Here is a 14,692-nt window from a genome sequence, read left to right as displayed (position 1 = left end):
TCCATCCTGACACATCCTCATTAAAACTGTTTTTAACAGCCGGGACTGTCAGTGAGGTCACGTCTGACGAGCCGGCCTGCAGGTCCACGACTGTCAGAGACGCTTCTGTCCCCAGAATCACCCAAACACTTATTTAAAGCAACAACGTTCTTAAACCTTAGAATAAAAACTGCTCCACAGACGTTTGATAGGGAGAAGTACGAGTTTGAGTTAGAGTCGGAGTGTCGGCTGGTTTCATGGATAAATATAGAATTCCCTGATCAGTTTTCTAATGGAAGCATAGATGAGGTAAATAGAATCAGGCCGAGCACAGAACCCTGAGGATCCACTGGACAGATTTCCATGTAACTCGGTGGAAGAAGGTGGGTCGGGGGAGAATTCACCAGGAGTCAAATCCTGGAACGTTTTAAGCTTTTATAACTTTCTTTAACCTTTTCACTAATTTCCCAGGAAAATTCACGAATCTGAAAATGAATCCGACATATTCAGCATCATTTTTCTCCACCTTCTGGTTCGTGATGGAGCAGGAGTTGGTTTTAAAGTCGTGTTTCCTGATTCGAGCTAAATGAGCAGAATGCTTCAGACCCTCTGGAGGAGAGCAGCAGCTCTTGAAGTGTTCCTGGTCGACATGTGGATGTTTGTGTCTCGTCCAGACTTCCTCAGCGAACAGGTGTCTCCTGTTTCCTGGGTTATTTAGTCAAGGGCTTTCAGAGAGCGGTCCGAGGGGGGGGGGGGGGACCTCAGCTTTGTTATCGTTTCATCAGCTCATCGCTCGTCTGGGAAAGGTCAGACTCCTGGACGGCTCCTGGCTCAGGTGTGAGGGCTCTCAGTGTTGGCAGGGCTTAGCGGGTGAAGGAAATGTGATGATAGCCTGATCCGCCACAGCAGCCCCCCCCCGGCCTCTCCACCGAACCTCAGAGTTTATACAACATATAGAGTTATCCTCATGTTACGCTCTGTGATGTCAGGCTGCCGCTCGCCGCCCTCTGCCTGCGTCACCAGCAGAGGTCAGAGTCTGAATCCGTTCAAACACCCGTGAACACACAGACTCTCACCTTCAGACAAAACACAGGAGAGAACCTGCTTCCATCTCGTCTTCACACACAAGCTTCTTCTTTGTTTCTCACTTTTAAAAAGACACTCGAGCGTCGCTGCCCGTTTGGTTTCTGGAGTCTTTTCCTCTTTTTCATCCGTTTACTGAGATTCTGTCTCCGGTTGTGTTTCTCACCGAAGTCTCTGACATTTAGAATTTAAACTTAAAGAAAAACAAATGTCCTGAATCAGATTATAACTCAGTGTTGATTCCTTTGATTTGCATTTGTTGTTTTTCTGCGTTCGAAAAGTTGTGATTGACAGCTGAGACTGACTCCTGATTGGTCGAGGGCATCTATCGATTGGATCTCGATAGAGCAGCTCCATCCTCGCAAGATGGTGACGTTTGTTGTCATGCTGGTATTTTACGTCATTCTGAACAGTGGGAGAAACTTCGTCCATCTTTATTTACGGACCTTGAATTGACGTGAACCAGATTATCTGGAGATGAAACCATCAGATTTACTGAAGCAGTTTCCTGAGTTTCTCCGTCAGGACGCCATGTTGCAGCTTGTTGCCCCCCCCCTCCTGCAGCGCACAGAACAGAACCAACAGTTTTATTAATAATGAAACACAAAGATTTCTATTTGATGGCTCGGTCCTCTCTGTGACGCACTGACCCCACTTTGAGAAGAAAAAGGCTTTTTCAAGGAATGGTCTCCACTGAAGCGTGAGGAGAGCATCTCCCTTTGAAGAGGCTTTTATTGGACATGGAGCCTGAGAGCACCTGACCGCCATCTCAGCCCTTTTCTGTCCCACTAACACAGCAGGAGGTGCGTCCAACATTCACACAGAGCGAGGAGGACTCAAACCCAGCTCCTCAGTCCTCACGTGAGGTCACAGGAATTTGTCTTAGTGAATAAGTGAGAGGAAAACAAGGAGGTTTTGTTTGACACTGATCTCATCAGGTTCACAGACAGTGGACCTCAGGTCGTACACACAGAGTCCACAGGGAGACAGGTGAGGAGACAGGTGAGGAGACAGGTGAGAGGACAGGTAAGGAGACAGGTTAAGAGACAGTGGAGGAGACAGGTGAGGAGACAGGTGAGGAGACAGGTGAGACAGGTGAGGAGAGATGTGAGGAGACAGGTGAGGAGACAGGTGAGGAGACAGAGGAGGAGACAGGTGAGGAGACAGAGGAGGAGACAGGTGAGGAGACAGGTGAGACAGGTGAGGAGACATGTGAGGAGACAGAGGAGGAGACAGGTGAGGAGACAGGTGAGGAGACAGGTGAGAGGACAGGTGAGGAGACAGGTGAGGAGACACGTTAAGAGACAGGTGAGGAGACAGGTGAGAGGACAGGTGAGGAGACACGTTAAGAGACAGGTGAGGAGACAGGTGAGGAGACAGGTGAGGAGACAGGTGAGGAGACATGTGAGGAGACAGGTTAAGAGACAGGTGAGGAGACAGGTGAGGAGACAGATGAGACAGGTGAGGAGACAGGTGAGGAGACAGGTTAGGAGACATGGGAGGAGACAGGAGAGGAGACAGAGGAGGAGACATGTGAGGAGACAGATGAGGAGACAGGTGAGGAGACAGGTTAGGAGACATGTGAGGAGACAGATGAGACAGGTGAGGAGACATGTGAGGAGAAAGGGGGGGAGACAGGTGAGGAGACAGATGAGCCATGTGAGGAGACAGGGGAGGAGACAGATGAGGAGACATGTGAGGAGACGGATGAGACAGGGGAGGAGACATGTGAGGAGACAGATGAGGAGACAGGTGAGGAGACAGGTGAGGAGACAGGTGAGGACACTGTGTGGTAATAACTGTATGTCTGTACTGTCCTTACTGTACTTCCTAAAGTCCTCGTCCCTCGTCCCTGAGCAGTCGAGTGTTGATCTGAACCAGATGATTGACGTGAGCAGAGATTTGTTTTTTGCTCTTTTTCCTCCTGACGTCAGTGAAGAGAAACTTGAATAAATAAAGGTCAAAACAGTTTTCAGAGCCGAGGTCAGAATATTAATGTTAATGTTAATTTATGTGTAATGATGAAGTGCAGGTGAAAACAAATAAAGATTGTTTCACTAAATCTGCATAAAAGTGAAGGTTAAAGACGTGACCTCCACCTGCTGAGCGTCTTCAGCTGCTCTCTGATCAGTTCACGTTAGATCCTGGAATAAGAGACATAAAATACATAAGATTTAAAAGATTAGTAACATTTAATAAAATCACAATGTTTGACAGTGAGCATCATTAATTTAATGTGGAAGTTATTTAGACTATCAGCTCTGGACCTGACTCTGATCAAAGTAATGTCAGGTTGAACACACACGTTGAGATTTGTTGTTGTTTGTTTTTCTGTTTTTTGTTTTCTGCCTCAGTGAACATTTATTTTTGCGAGTCCGGGAATCAAACCCGCGACCTCGGCTCACCCGCTGACTCACCCCGTCAGGAAGTTAAGACAGAACAGTCTCAAAGTTCAGTCGCACTTTTCCTCCAATGACACGGAGTCTCTGCTCCCAGCTGTCGTCCTGCATGTCGTCCAATCAGCTGATGAATATTCAGCGGCGGGTATTAGCATATTGTTCAGGATATTAGCATCGAGACGCTGACAGCAGCATCAGGGTGAGGGGGACTGATGAGTCAGAGGGGGGGGGGGGGGGGGGGGGGGGGGCAGCTCCGGCCTGGGGGGGGCAGCGGGTCAGGATTCATCACGTCCAGGACGTGGACGAGTCACGGAGGACGCAGCTCGGCCTGATGGGAAGAAGGTGGCAGCAGAAGAGAAGATTCACACCAGAGACCGAAGTCTGAGCAGATCCAGGATCTGTTTCAAAACGTAGATCTGTGAGTCGTGGCCTCTGGTCGACAGACGAGCCGCTACAGACGAGCTGCTACAGACGAGCCGCCACAGACAAGCTGCGACAGACGACCTGCTACAGACGAGCTGCTACAGACGAGCAGCTACAGACGAGCCGCCACAGACAAGCTGCGACAGACGACCTGCTACAGACGAGCTGCTACAGACGAGCAGCTACAGACGAGCCGCCACAGACAAGCTGCGACAGACGACCTGCTACAGACGACCTGCTACAGACGAGCTGCTACAGACGACCTGCTACAGACGAACTGCTACAGACGAGGTGCCACAGACGAGCTGCGACAGACGACCTGCTACAGACGACCTGCTACAGACGACCTGTTACAGACGAGCTGCTACAGACGACCTGCTACAGACGACCTGCTACAGACGACCTGCTACAGACGAGCTGCTACAGACGACCTGCTACAGACGAACTGCTACAGACGAGGTGCCACAGACGAGCTGCGACAGACGACCTGCTACAGACGACCTGCTACAGACGACCTGTTACAGACGAGCTGCTACAGACGACCTGCTACAGACGACCTGCTACAGACGACCTGCTACAGACGAGCTGCTACAGACGCCCTGCTACAGACGAGTTGCTACAGACGACCTGCTACAGACGAGGTGCTACAGACGACCTGCTACAGACGAGGTGCTACAGACGACCTGCTACAGACGAGTTGCTACAGACGAGTTGCTACAGACGAGTTGCTACAGACGACCTGCTACAGACGAGCTGCTACAGACGAGCTGCTACAGACGAGCCGCTACAGACGACCTGCTACAGAAGAGTTGCTACAGACGAACTGCTACAGACGAGTTGCTACAGACGAGCTGCTACAGACGAGCTGCTACAGACGAGCTGCTACAGACGACCTGCTACAGACGAACTGCTACAGACGAGGTGCCACAGACGAGCTGCCACAGACGACCTGCTACAGACGACCTGCTACAGACGACCTGCTACAGACGAGCTGCTACAGACGAGCTGCTACAGACGACCTGCTACAGACGAGCTGCTACAGACGACCTGCTACAGACGACCTGCTACAGACGAGCTGCTACAGACGCCCTGCTACAGACGAGTTGCTACAGACGACCTGCTACAGACGAGGTGCTACAGACGACCTGCTACAGACAAGGTGCTACAGACGACCTGCTACAGACGAGTTGCTACAGACGAGTTGCTACAGACGAGCTGCTACAGACGACCTGCTACAGACGACCTGCTACAGACGAGCTGCTACAGACGAGCTGCTACAGACGACCTGCTACAGACGAGCTGCTACAGACGACCTGCTACAGACGAGTTGCTACAGACGAGCTGTTACAGACGACCTGCTACAGACGACCTGCTACAGACGAGCTGCTACAGACGACCTGCTACAGACGAGTTGCTACAGACGACCTGCTACAGACGACCTGCTACAGACGAGTTGCTACAGACGAGCTGCTACAGACGACCTGCTACAGACGACCTGTTACAGACGAGTTGCTACAGACGAGCTGCTACAGACGAGTTGCTACAGACGACCTGCTACAGACGACCTGCTACAGACGAGCTGCTACAGACGAGCAGCTACAGACGAGCTGCTACAGACGACCTGCTACAGACGAGTTGCTACAGACGAACTGCTACAGACGAGGTGCTACAGACGACCTGCTACAGACGACCTGCTACAGACGAGTTGCTACAGACGAGGTGCTACAGACGAGCTGCTACAGACGAGTTGCTACAGACGACCTGCTACAGACGACCTGCTACAGACGAGCTGCTACAGACGAGCAGCTACAGACGAGCTGCTACAGACGACCTGCTACAGACGACCTGCTACAGACGAGCTGCTACAGACGAGCAGCTACAGACGAGCTGCTACAGACGACCTGCTACAGACGAGTTGCTACAGACGAACTGCTACAGACGAGGTGCTACAGACGACCTGCTACAGACGACCTGCTACAGACGAGTTGCTACAGACGAGGTGCTACAGACGAGCTGCTACAGACGAGTTGCTACAGACGACCTGCTACAGACGACCTGCTACAGACGACCTGCTACAGACTAGGTGCTACAGACGACCTGCTACAGACGACCTGCTACAGACGACCTGCTACAGACGAGTTGCTACAGACGAACTGCTACAGACGAGCCGCTACAGACGACCTGCTACAGACGACCTGCTACAGACGACCTGCTACAGACGAACTGCGACAGACGAGGTGCTACAGACGACCTGCTACAGACGACCTGCTACAGACGAGTTGCTACAGACGAACTGCTACAGACGAGCCGCTACAGACGACCTGCTACAGACGAGTTGCTACAGACGAGGTGCTACAGACGAGCTGCTACAGACGAGTTGCTACAGACGACCTGCTACAGACGACCTGCTACAGACGACCTGCTACAGACGAGGTGCTACAGACGAGGTGCTACAGACGACCTGCTACAGACGACCTGCTACAGACGACCTGCTACAGACGAACTGCTACAGACGAGCCGCTACAGACGACCTGCTACAGACGAGCCGCTACAGACGACCTGCTACAGACGACCTGCTACAGACGAACTGCGACAGACGAGGTGCTACAGACGACCTGCTACAGACGACCTGCTACAGACGAGTTGCTACAGACGAACTGCTACAGACGAGCCGCTACAGACGACCTGCTACAGACGAACTGCTACAGACGAGCCGCTACAGACGACCTGCTACAGACGAGCCGCTACAGACGACCTGCTACAGACGACCTGCTACAGACGAGTTGCTACAGACGAACTGCTACAGACGACCTGCTACAGACGACCTGCTACAGACGAGCTGCTACAGACGAGCCGCTACAGACGAACTGCTACAGACGAGGTGCTACAGACGAGCCGCTACAGACGAGCTGCTACAGACGAGCCGCTACAGACGAACTGCTACAGACGAGGTGCTACAGACGAACTGCTACAGACGAGGTGCTACAGACGAACTGCAACAGACGAGCCGCTACAGACGAACTGCTACAGACGAGGTGCTACAGACGACCTGCTACTTTCTCCTTAGAAAGTGTTTTCAGAGTCTGTGGAGAAGTGAAGTGATCAGGTGATCAGTATCAAGGTCCCGCCCCCAACCCCCCTCCACCAGCCACAGCTGTCAATCAAGACCACGTCAAAGCTTTTGTTATTTTGATAAAAGGGCGTTAACTTTGCATAAATATGTATTTGAGCTTTATTTTGAAATGTGAACTTCTGCAACACGGTGCCATGAGGATACAAACACACTCCAGACAGTTAAAGTCCAAGCTGCAGCTTCTCTTCACTGGAAGTCTCTTCATGGACTCACTGCTCCACTCGGCCGATCTGCAGTTACACTCACAGTCCACAGTCAAACACTAAGCAGCAGCTGCCAGGTGAGATGAAGCTCTCACATGTAAATGTGCTCAGAGATGGAGCCGATGCATTTTTCATGGTGGACACGGCAGCTCCTGTCACATGACGCCGGGCTCCTCTTGTCCCGTGTGCTCGGCGGGGCGTGCGACCACCGGCTCAATGCAATCTGCACCTCGCTCGCTGGAACCGGTTCAGCTCTGCAGGCGAAGTGACGTAACGTGTTTCATCCCTTTAGCATAAAGATGGAGATATGAGGTGGAAAGTACAATTACACACATACTGCACTGAGGTACTATACGTACATAAACTCTACTGCAACTTCAACGTATCTTATTTCAAAGGAGAATTACTCTGCAACAGAACTTCATCATTTCACAGTTATTAACGATAACAAAACAATATGTGAGAATAACAACTGTTCAGATTTATCTTATGGTTCTTTGGACAAACTTCTAAAGTATTTTTACTGATGTGTTGATTTAATATTGAGTATTTTTCCATAAGTAAAGAGTCTGACTATTGCTAAGGCTGCGTCCACCTTGAAACGTTTTACTTTTTAAAAAAAAATGTATACACTATCCTCTGGATCACAGACTTAAATGTTGCTGGTCTCGTTTTACTCTGAAAACTCTTCCCTTCCTGATTGGTTCTCATCAGTCACATGACTCGACTACCAGCGGTGAACACAAAGCTAGCACTTCCTGTCAGTAACACTTCCTGTCAGTAACTCTTCCACCTGGTCGTCGCTCAGAGAAAATAAATCCCTACTCTTCACCATCACTGTTATGTATAGTTTTATATATGATCATATTTACAGTTTTATATATGATCATAAATCCCAGTGGGACATGTGGACCTGCTGCTGGTGTCTGGTTCTGTGCTGATCTACTGGAAGTGGCTGAATAATGTATCACATGATGGAAGTGAGAGAGTTGAACCTCAGCACTGACTCAACACACTGGGGCTGTTTGTGTTGGACACATGATGTTTAGTCAGCACACCCCCGAGGCTGTTTGTTTACATGTTAACATGGCGTGTACATGTATGAGCTCTACATGACTAACATACAAACATTACACGCAACTCACTGCACGATGAGACGTAACCCAGGAGGATTCTGGGAAACAGCAACTATCACAGGAGAAAAAACTGACATGAAATGAAACCAAGTAAAATTGAAATTTGTTTTACTTTACAATAAATAAGGGAATAAATGATAATGAAATGCAATATTACTCCTTACATTAAGAATAATTATGTCTTTTTAAACAATATAATTATGATTAGTATAAGTCTCACACACTATATTTAATCTGTTTTAAACTTTAACCTTGTTTGTGCAGTGTTTCTTATAATAATAAAATAATCATTATTATTAAATCAGTATAGTGTTTATCGTGCTTCCCTTCAGTCTCTGACAGATCCGCCTCAGGAAGTGTCTCCAGGCCGAGAACTGCTCGTCTCTGTCAGTGTCTCATTAGGACATCGAGACTTGTCCTGGACACTCAGCTGAAACTAACGAGCTGTTTGGCTGATCGCTGTCACCCTGAGCACAGGCAGCCATCTACCCCCCCCCCCCCCCCCCGCATGAGCAAATACAGCACATAGAGCAGAAAGAGCAAATAGAGCAGATAGAGCACATAGAGCACACAGAGCAGAGTGCAGTTCATCTCAAATACTCACCCTGACCTTGTGCCAGAGGTCGACTCCCTCTGCAGAATCTGGGATCTACTGAGCGTGACCTCTGACCTTCTCTCTCCTTACAAACCCTTTTCGAGTGCGACTGAGGATCCGGCCACTGAGATTACAAGAATAAAGTTGTAATATTAAAGTCATTATTTATTTTCTTTGTAAGAAAGTCACAACTTCCTGGAAATATTTTTTTTTTCTAAAGTATTTACAACTCAGTATCAGTGACCAATATGATATTTTCTCTGTTCTGATATAAAATCATTTTGCTGTTTCGCTCCGGTCGCTCTACCTGCCTCACTACTGCCCTCTAGGTGAACTGCAGCTGTGGTGAAATGATTGGTTAGCGGTGCGACTCCGTGGTCGACCTCCGACGCAGCGCTCAGCCACACTCAGGTCGGCCATGTTGTGGACTGATGGTTTCCCTGCAGCTCTCACCGCCACTTTACCACCGATAAATAAAACATAGACTCCATCTTTCTTTCTATCCATCTATCTATATCACAAACGCACTCACGCACACACGTGCATACACACACGCACACAATGATCAGGACATACAACACAAAGTGGTGCTGTCACATCAGAGCAGGACCACGACTCTAACGACCGCTCATCAGAAGGTCGCTCTATGTTTTCTATAGATTTCTTCAGATGAGCTTTTCTTGAACAGAAACAGAGAGGTCAGAGGTCAGACCTTTCTGTTAGAGAGAATATATATGTTCTCACTAAATATATGAATAAAACAAACCACTTCATTATTGTTCCTCTGTTGCTGTCTGTGTGCTGCTGCCCCCTGGTGACTCAGCACAGTATTTCAACTGAGTGAAAGCTCAACGACTCAGTGTTTCTACAGAAACTGTTCAACTGTTAAAGAGCTTCAGTAAAATATGATAAATGTTTTCTCTGCTACTCGTTGTTTGTTACTGACGCAAATCGATTCAAACATAAATTGATCATGTTTGAAGATCGACTCAGGATCTAAGAGGTTGAAAACTAAGACAATTATTTTATTTTATTTTAAAATATGTTTAGAGAAGTTTCTCCGGTAGCATTGACTTTAAACACATTAAATCAAAATAAAAAAACTGGGGTTTAGTCTTAAAAACATCAACATGTTTGATTAATTAAAAAATGTGAAATCAGTAAATTGTGACATTAAACCTGTGAAACAGCAAACTGATTAATAAACTGATCAATAAAGTGTTTATCAGCAAAACATTTAACTGGAGAAACGAAGCAGTAAAAACTCATAAAGCTGAAAACTGATCAGTTGAAGCTGATTCTAATTTATTGATCACACAGAAGTGTTAAAGTTTTAAAATGTGAACAAAAATGTCAAAAATAAATTCATAATTCAAAGTAAAATCATGTTTATTCATCCACAGATCTACAACTCGTCGTGTGGCACCACAGCTTCTCCGTAGTTCGTCACCTGACTCTCAACAAACAACTCGTGTTTGTCCAGAATCTCCGTCTTGGTCAGTTTTCCATCCTGAAGAAGAAGAAGAGGTGAAAGTGAAACTCTTCATTTATTGACATTAACGTTGATTGAATATGTTTTTTACTAACTATCTGTTGAGGGTGAGACTGAAGTAAAATCCTCAGTTAAACTGTTTGAACAATAGAAAGTGAGTTTGAAGTGAATCTGGACCTTGTTGGTGTCGGACTCCTTCAGGAGCTGTTTGGCTTCAGAACCGGCCACGTTGTAATTAGGCGGAAAAATCAACTGCATCAGTTCCTGTTTGTCCAGCTTCTCGTCTTTGTTTGCGTCTTGGATCTCCAGGAAGTCTCGACGTTGCTTTTCCATCTGTTCCGGATCGTTGTCATCGTTTCCTGGAGGGAACAGTACATCTGCAGCCGGGATCAAGTAATCAGATTACAGGAGAGTCAGATTCAGTTTGACAACGTTAGAATAATATTAATCCTGTATTAGCTCTTTACCACAGATTCAATTCAAACTGTATTCAATTTGAAACCAAACCAGAGGGTTCAGAGTTAGGCTCCTCCTCCTCCTCTTCTTCCTCTACCTCCTCCACTTCCTCCTCCACTTCCACCTCCACCTATTCCACGTCCTCTACCTCGTCCACCTCTTCCTCTTCCTCCACCTCCTGCACTTCCTTCACTTCCTGTACCTTGTCCACTTCCTCCACTTCCTCCTCTACTTCCTCTACCTCCTCTACCTTCTCCACCTCTGACGTCGATTTTAAACGTCCATTGTCCCTAAACCTTGAAAATTCTTCCTAGTTTACAGAACCTTCACATCTTTAATGTTTATAAACAGTTGAGTTCTGAGTGAAAGTTGTGAGCGGAACTTTTTACCCATGAACTCGTTCAGGTCGATGAAACCGTCTCCGTTCTTGTCAAAGTCATCTATCGTTTCCTGTTCGTGCAAATTGAAACAAAAACATGTGAATATATGACACTGAATGAGTGAGAATCAGTGACATCACAGCTCTCAGTGACATCACAGCTCTCAGTGACATCACAGCTCTCAGTGACATCACATCACAGCTCTCAGTGACATCACATCACAGCTCTCAGCGACATCACAGCTCTCAGTGACATCACATCAAAGCTCTCAGTGACATCACAGCTCTCAGTTACATCAAAGCTCTCAGTGACATCACATCACAGCTCTCAGCGACATCACAGCTCTCAGTGACATCACATCACAGCTCTCAGTGACATCATATCACAGCTCTCAGTGACATCACATCACAGCTCTCAGCGACATCACAGCTCTCAGTGACATCACATCACAGCTCTCAGTGACATCATATCACAGCTCTCAGTGACATCACATCAAAGCTCTCAGTGACATCACAGCTCTCAGTTACATCAAAGCTCTCAGTGACATCACAGCTCTCAGTGACATCACATCAAAGCTCTCAGTGACATCAAAGCTCTCAGTGACATCACAGCTCTCAGTGACATCACATCAAAGCTCTCAGTTATATCAAAGCTCTCAGTGACATCACAGCTCTCAGTGACATCACATCGAAGCTCTCAGTGACATCAAAGCTCTCAGTGACATCACAGCTCTCAGTGACATCACAGCTCTCAGCGACATCACAGCTCTCAGTGACATCACAGCTCTCAGTGACATCACTCGCCTGAACCACGACGTCCCTCATGTGATGGAAGTTTTCCGGATGAAGGAACGCGTTGAACTCTTGTTTGTGGAGCTTCATGTCTGCGTCGGTGTCGGCGGCTCTGAAGCGTCGCTCCTCCTGAAGCATCTGAGGGACGTTGACGTCTTCTTTCGTGAGAGGGTCGTCTGTGGGAGGTGAGGACAAACTGATCAGAGGTCGTGTGACGTCACGTGACTCAGCGTCTGATTGGTCGTTTCTTACTCATGTAGATGCCGTACGTGACGTTCTTGTACTCGTCCCAGCTGATCAGTCCGTCCTCGTCCGTGTCGAAGTCGCTCCACCGATCCTCCACTTGTCCATTCGTGTAGTTCCTCTGAACGTTCTGGATCCAGGTCTTCAGTTCGTCCTCGGAGATGAAATCGTCTTTGTCCACATCGATTCTGTCCACGAGGATTCTGCAGAGAGACACACAGTCAGGACAGTTCAGAGGCTTTGACAGGATTACATCACACGTCTGACATCATCGTAACAATGTGGTGACACGTGGGACATTAAAATGATTAACTGTTTAATTTCCAACATTTCAACACGGACAGGTTGAACCTGTTGAACGCGTCGAGTTCACGTTAACCTGCCGAACAGGAAGTGAAAAGCTGAATGTTTCCAAGCAGAGGACACGTTTACAGGAAGACACACCCGAGCAGGAGACGCATGAGACACAGAGGACACGTCCACACACGTCTGTGAAAGTGTCTTTTCCTCATTTCACCTGAACTCTGTGATTTGTCTCATTGAATCCACGAGGACGTTAAGTTGTCATCAGGTAGTTTGTTAACTACTGAACCGATCTCTATGAAACCGTGAGGATGTAGAGCTGCAGCAGATTGTGATTGACAGGTTCACAGACCAAGAGGTGAGAGATGAGTGACGAGAGAGAACTTCAGTGAAGACACTCGCGGATTAGAGCACAACTGATACTGTGACGTCTGAGTGTCTGCGTGGATGGTAACAACTTTACAGAGGCAACAAAGCAAAACACCAAGAGGCTGGAGGTCGTGAACTCACGCCAGCTGAGCGATGCTCTCCTCCGGGGCGAGCTGGTTGAAGCTTCTCGCTCCATCTGGTTCCAGGAGAGCTTCGTGCTCATGGTCATGCAGGTGCTCATGGTCATGGTCGTGTTGGTCCTCGAGGTGAGAGAGCGGCTCTTTCTCGATCACTCCGCTCTTCTTCTCTGGTTGTTCGCTGCTGCCGAGGACGACGCAGGAGACGAAGCAGATCAGCAACAGACGGATCATCCTGAGACACATTCAGATATTAAACATTAAACATTAAACATTAAACACATCTACATCTTTAATGTTTAAGTTCAAACACAAATATTCATAATAACTTAACATAACATTAAACACTGTGATGTCATCATAATGCCAATATTCAGATTCTTTTTTCTGTGACCTCATTTTATGAAAATTATCATTTTCTTTCTTCTTTGAAAAATGATTTAAACAAATTTTTGAAACTTTAGTTATGTAATTTTTTAACTAACTTTAATCAAATAAAAACAAACAGCTGAACTCACCTGTCGTTTCACCTGCTCTGTCTTTCTCTCTCTCTGTCTCTGTGTCTCTCTCTCTCTGTCTCTCTCTCTCTCTCTCTCTCTCTCTCTCTCTCTCTCTCTCTCTCTCTCTCTCTCTCTCTCTCTCTCTCTCTCTCTCCCTCCCTCCTCCCTCTCTCGGTTTCCCTCTCCCTCCATCTCTCCCAATTTAATTGGTCCACCGCAGCATGTGCTCGATTCTCATTGGCTGTTGGTTTTATTCGGACCAATCAGCAGCAGGAGATTAACAGCGTTGGCTTCACATCTTTAAAAAACAAAAAGAGGATTATTATTTATTCGGGTAGTTTAGCTTTTTATTTCTGTCATATTTACAAAGGCGCCAAATTAATTCAGGTGTATGCACATAGATGTTGTTAGTGAAAACTATGTTCGTATATTATCATCTTATAAATATGTGCTGATGTGCAGACAGTCTTTATTTCTATTTTACAGAGAGTTGCCAGGTTAGTTTCTTATTGGTCGAAAAGAAGTAAAGAAGTCATCAACTTGTCTTTTCTTCGTCAATAAGAAAAAGGGAGGGAGGGATAAAGAAGGGAGGAGGGAAGGAATGGAGGGAGAAAGAAGGGAGGTAGGGAGGGAGGGAGGAAGGGGGGAAGAAAGAAGGTAGGAGGGAAGGGAGAATGAAGGTAGGAGGGAAGGAAGGAAGGAAGGAAGGAAGGAAGGAAGGAAGGAAGGAAGGGAGGGAGGGAGGGAGGGAGGGAGGGCGGGCGGGAGAAAGAAAGAAGGTAGGAGGGAAGGAAGGGAGAATGAAGGGAGGAGGGAAGGAAAGGAGGAAGGGAGAAAGGGAGGGAGGAAGACAGAAGGTAGGAGGGAAGGAAGGGAGAAAAAGGGGAGGGAGGAAGGGAGAAAGAAGGAGGGAAGGAGGAGGGGAGAAAAGAAGGGAGGGAGGAACAAAGCATCAACTTTCTCTTGTTACTTAAAAGAACAAAAAAAACTTCATCATTTCTGTCGATTATATTGAGAGAACGCTTGGAAAGTTTAAAGAGAAAATCCAACTATGAGGAAAACCTGAAGAT

At 47.4% G+C, this 14,692-nt stretch overlaps 1 protein-coding gene across 2 annotated transcripts; it reads right to left on the bottom strand.

The window, feature by feature from the left end:
• Window positions 1–10,235: 10,235 nt before the first annotated feature.
• LOC128437765 (calumenin-A) lies at window positions 10,236–13,749 on the bottom strand. Of its 2 annotated transcripts, none has more exons than XM_053420020.1 (7): window positions 13,641–13,749; window positions 13,127–13,357; window positions 12,323–12,516; window positions 12,083–12,246; window positions 11,289–11,349; window positions 10,621–10,820; window positions 10,236–10,461 (listed from the first exon to the last, which is right to left on the bottom strand). In XM_053420020.1, exons 2-7 carry the CDS (start codon window positions 13,354–13,356, stop codon window positions 10,357–10,359), a joined length of 954 nt encoding a protein of 317 aa, XP_053275995.1. In that variant the 5' UTR covers window position 13,357; window positions 13,641–13,749; the 3' UTR covers window positions 10,236–10,356. The 2 variants fall into 2 exon arrangements, with proteins under 2 accessions (XP_053275995.1, XP_053275996.1); XM_053420021.1 differs by having other exon boundaries at window positions 10,621–10,802.
• Between the last annotated feature and the right edge of the window lie 943 nt (window positions 13,750–14,692).

This window comes from Pleuronectes platessa, chromosome 4 (genome assembly GCF_947347685.1).
Source record: "Pleuronectes platessa chromosome 4, fPlePla1.1, whole genome shotgun sequence".
Lineage (NCBI taxonomy): Eukaryota > Metazoa > Chordata > Actinopteri > Pleuronectiformes > Pleuronectidae > Pleuronectes > Pleuronectes platessa.
Note: the sequence above shows the minus strand (reverse complement) of the source record. Positions and strands in the feature narration are given on the sequence as shown.